This window comes from Osmerus mordax, chromosome 9, assembly GCF_038355195.1.
Source record: "Osmerus mordax isolate fOsmMor3 chromosome 9, fOsmMor3.pri, whole genome shotgun sequence".
Taxonomy (NCBI): Eukaryota; Metazoa; Chordata; class Actinopteri; order Osmeriformes; family Osmeridae; genus Osmerus; species Osmerus mordax.
Genome location: NC_090058.1, coordinates 14461859 through 14466213, shown reverse-complemented (window position 1 = coordinate 14466213; position 4355 = coordinate 14461859). Strand labels below are relative to the sequence as shown.

The 4355-nt window shown below is 44.5% G+C and overlaps 1 protein-coding gene across 1 annotated transcript; it reads right to left on the bottom strand.

Annotated features, from left to right (window-relative positions):
* Positions 1-719: 719 nt before the first annotated feature.
* Positions 720-3824, bottom strand: rdh12 (retinol dehydrogenase 12). Its single transcript, XM_067242996.1, has 7 exons — positions 3707-3824; positions 2928-3046; positions 2438-2593; positions 2212-2316; positions 1741-1950; positions 1288-1477; positions 720-886 (listed from the first exon to the last, which is right to left on the bottom strand). The coding sequence occupies exons 1-7, from the start codon at positions 3781-3783 to the stop codon at positions 784-786; spliced, it is 960 nt and encodes a 319-aa protein (XP_067099097.1). The 5' UTR covers positions 3784-3824; the 3' UTR covers positions 720-783.
* Positions 3825-4355: the final 531 nt, after the last annotated feature.

Genomic DNA, 4355 nt, shown 5'->3' with positions numbered 1-4355 from the left:
TGCAACGATATATGGTGTTTGTCATGTTTTTATCTTATTAGTTCGAGAGAAAAATATGGTTAACCTTTTTAATAATATTGTTTTTATTTACATCATATGTTTACATTTATTCATTTAGCAGACGCTTTTATCCAAAGCGACTTCCAATATGTAAACATTCAACTCTTAACATGAAAGCAAATAGTTAAAGGCATCTGTATAAAAGACATCAGGTACTGTAAAACCCTGGCAGCTTAGCATGAGGTGAAGGCTTGAGAAGAAAACACACAAAGCAAGAAGAACAGGAAAACTGGACCACCAAGCTTGGAATGGTCTAGAGAAATCTAATATATATATATATATATATAAAAAATTAAACTTCAGAAAGGAGGTTGTTGACCCTGGCTCGACCTTTCACAGTATCGTACAGTGTTACCAGACTGTCCATCCATAGGTAGCTGTAGTTAAAGGTAAGGTATATCAATACATGAAATAATGAAAATGCTAAATACACAACCGAATAGAACAAAAAGAAGTACTGCTTTCGGAACTGAGATGGTTGATATCTGCTTTCAGAACTGAGATGGTAGATATCTGCCCTCAGAACTGAGATGGTAGATATCTGCCCTCAGAACTGAGATGGTAGATATCTGCTTTCAGAACTGAGATGGTAGATATCTGCCCTCAGGACTGAGATGGTAGATATCTCCCTTCAGGACTGAGATGGTAGATATCTCCTTTCAGGACTGAGATGGTAGATATCTCCCTTCAGGACTGAGATGGGGACATGCGCTCCAGGCTGGCTCAGTCCCACTCGATGCCCAGCAGCTCACAGCTGATCTCCCAGAGTTTACGTGCCGTCTCCTCGCTCCTGCCCTGCGGAGCCACGAAGGCCGGGGCGCAGTCACTGCACCACAGAAGAAGAGGAATGGTAATTGCATTCCTGCTACTGTTGTTATTTGTATTATTAGTTACTATTGGTAGTACATTACTATTATTATTATTATTATTGGTAGTGGTAAAGAAGAATGATTTTTTTTACAGAAACTCAAGGATCGATGGGTGCTGAGATGCAAATGGACCGATCTTTGTTAATAGTCAAATCTTTTTTTTATTTTTATATTATGTTGGATTTTTTGGACAGGGACAGAGGTAGACGGGAAAGGTAGGGGGGAGAGAGTGGGGAAGACATGCAGAAATGGCCCGAGCCAGAATCCAACCCTTGCCGCTGCCTGAGGGCTTTAGCTCATGCGGTACGTGCGCTGCCCGGTGAGCCCCCCGGTGCTCCCCGGTGACCCTGAGACGTACCTGAAGTGTTTTCCAGAGATGGAGTGCAGCTCCTCGGCCACGGCGCAGTAGATGGAGGACTGGGCTCCCTGACTCGGTGTCTTCAGGAACATGGAGAAGGCGGTGAACATTAAGGTCATGATGGTGGAGTGTCTGATCAGCTCCGAGCGCACAGACCCGGGGTGCACAGAGTTCACTGTGACGCTGGAGCCTGGGGAGTAGCACAGGAGGTTCAGTCTACCTTCACACCGTCATTACAGCTCAGGAGTAGAGCATTTGACTGCAGATGGTTACGCTAGGTAAGGAGTTTATATCTACTCTAGGTATAGTATAACCTTGAAAATGTAAGGGGTTTATATCTACTTTAGCTACAGTATAACCGTGATAATGTAAGGATGTTTACATTTACTAAATGTAACAGGTTCATATCTACTCTAGGCACAGTATAGCCAATGTATCTAGACACTGATGTACCTTTGAGCCTGCGTGCCAACTCCCTGGTAAACAGCACGTTGGCCAGCTTGCTCTGGCAGTAGGCAAGGCCGCTGTTGTAGCTGCCTTGGCTGAGCAGGTCGTGGAAGCGGATCCAGCCAAAGTTGTGGGCCAGAGAGGACACCACCACGATGCGGGCGGGAGCACTGCGCTTCAGCAGGCCAATCAAGAGGTACGTCAACAGGAAATGACCTGTCAGGACGGAGAGGAAGAGTTTTGTAAAAAGGGCTGTGAGGTTCTTCCACGAGCATAGGCGTGGGTTTAGGGGCGGACATGTCAAGAGATGATTTGTACACCCCCACTGAGAACTACAGGCATATAGGGTGAAGAAAAATGTTTGTCTTCACTTATGTTCAAAGCAAACCTATGCCCTTGTCCTCACGCATGCTACAGCATTTGAAATCCTTCTGAATCCTCTGGAGGAGGATTCTCTGTCTTCACTGTGTGTCTCACCCAGGTGGTTGACTCCCAGCTGCATCTCAAAGCCATCTGTGGTCTTCATGTAGGGGCACATCATCACTCCAGCATTGTTGATGATGATGTGCAGCTGGTTCACCTCTGGACAAACATACGACCAATCCACACAAACATAAGGAGCACAGTAAAAACTCATCATTTGTGTTTTCCTGCCGTAAAACAACACTGGGCTGAAAGCGTCAGGTGTTGTCACTCGACGCACCGCTGAGGAACTTCTGTGCGAAGGCACGGATGGAGCAGGTGTCGGCCAGGTCCAGCTCCCGGACCTCCACGCGGGCGTCGCTGTAGATGGCTCGAATGTGTGCCGCTGCCTCCTCTCCCTTCTCCGCATCCCGGCAGGCCATGATGACTCGAGCCCCTGCACGCAGGTACACACCCAGCACATAGGGGGCAGCAATTAATACTGACATACAGTGCCGGTCCTAGCACGTTCGGCGCCCTAGGCGAGATGTATCAACAGCACAGATACTGTGTCATTAGCCCCTGAAAAACAGTTCCACCCTTTCCCTCCTAGAGACCATGTGCACTGATCTAGTTCCATGCATGCATTATTAACTGTGGTACATAACTGTACTTTAAAACACACATTGAAAGTATGCCCACTAATTCATACTGGACCACATCAGTGAACAGGATAAATAGTGGGGTAGTACATGTATAGGTAACTATTGTGCCCTGGGCTGGAGTGTCACCTCTTATTGCCAGGTCGAGGGCAGTCTCCTTGCCAATGCCTGTGTTCGCTCCAGTTATCAACACTGTCTTCCCATCTAGTCGAGCCATGGACTGGCAGTATCCTCCAGCTGCATATTTTCTGGAAGACACGTTCATGTTCAATTCATGCAAACATCGATGCTCTCTTTTCTATAAAGCAAAAGTCAACATCTACAGAAAAAAACCCGCACTGAAACATCTCAGTCGGTCTACGTCAGCTTTCATTCTGTTGAAATCCATGTTCTTAGTTTGTTTAGTTTTTGTATTTAGTTTCCCGCCCCCACATGAGTTATTATGTCATATTGCATTGTAACAGTGTTCGCTGGTGTATTGGAACAACCTCGCGGTGGACTCATCCAAACAGAAGCCTATGATCACTTCTCTTGCATAGCACGACCGGCGCCTACCAATAGTTCAGCGAGACAGTGCATACAAATATAACTCCTCCCACGCTCACACCGCCTGATATGCATATTTGGAATGGTGATTATTGAGTGTCAGATGCGACATAAATTATGAAGAGATTGACCGAATCCTTTGAATTTAGCAGTCGAAGCCATGTATTGCCGCATACGTACCAAACGTAGGCTATACTCGCTACATAATATGACGCTGACATTATACAGTTATGTCATGTCCATCTCTCATTGAAGCATTCTTAGCCAGTTTAACACAATTCACCATCATTTCCCATATGCAATAATCGAGGGATATGCTGATGGTAGAAGAGCAGGATGCTGCCCTTCATTATTTTACTCACCTAATATGAGGTGCAAATAACACCATCAACAGTGTTACCACTCCAAGACCAGCGACAATTAATACAAGCACCATCATGACATAGATACGTTAACGGAGCGTCTTCACTCAGAGACCACCTCTCTCGGATCTGGGCTGTCGGCAGATCAGCTGATGTCAAATCGAAGCTACAGAGCTGTCTGAGATCGCGGGTAGGCTATACCTCCGTGGAACCATGGGATTGTAGTTTTTCATAAAATCGATGGAAATAACTTGCAGCATGCATTGCACACCTCTAAAGTAGAATTTGAAAGTGATAGCCTAGTTTACCACAATAAGATATATATTCTACGTGAATAGAATTCCCGTTTAATTTAAAGGTTCTTGTGCATATGCATGCCCATTTTGCAATGAGCATGCATACATACAAAACATTTTTCTACGGCTGCACGAGAAACAGAAATAAACGATTTTCTTTCTCTTTCTAAGATTATTTTTGTTTTTATTTTATAAATTGTTTATTAAAAACCTACATATACCAAAATGCACCTGAACGAGCTGTCTTTGCATTGCCTGTACAAAATTAGATCCCTTTCCACTAATAAATAGACTACATGTTATTGTGTACGCAATATTTTATTGGAAATTTGATTAATTGAACAATATACATG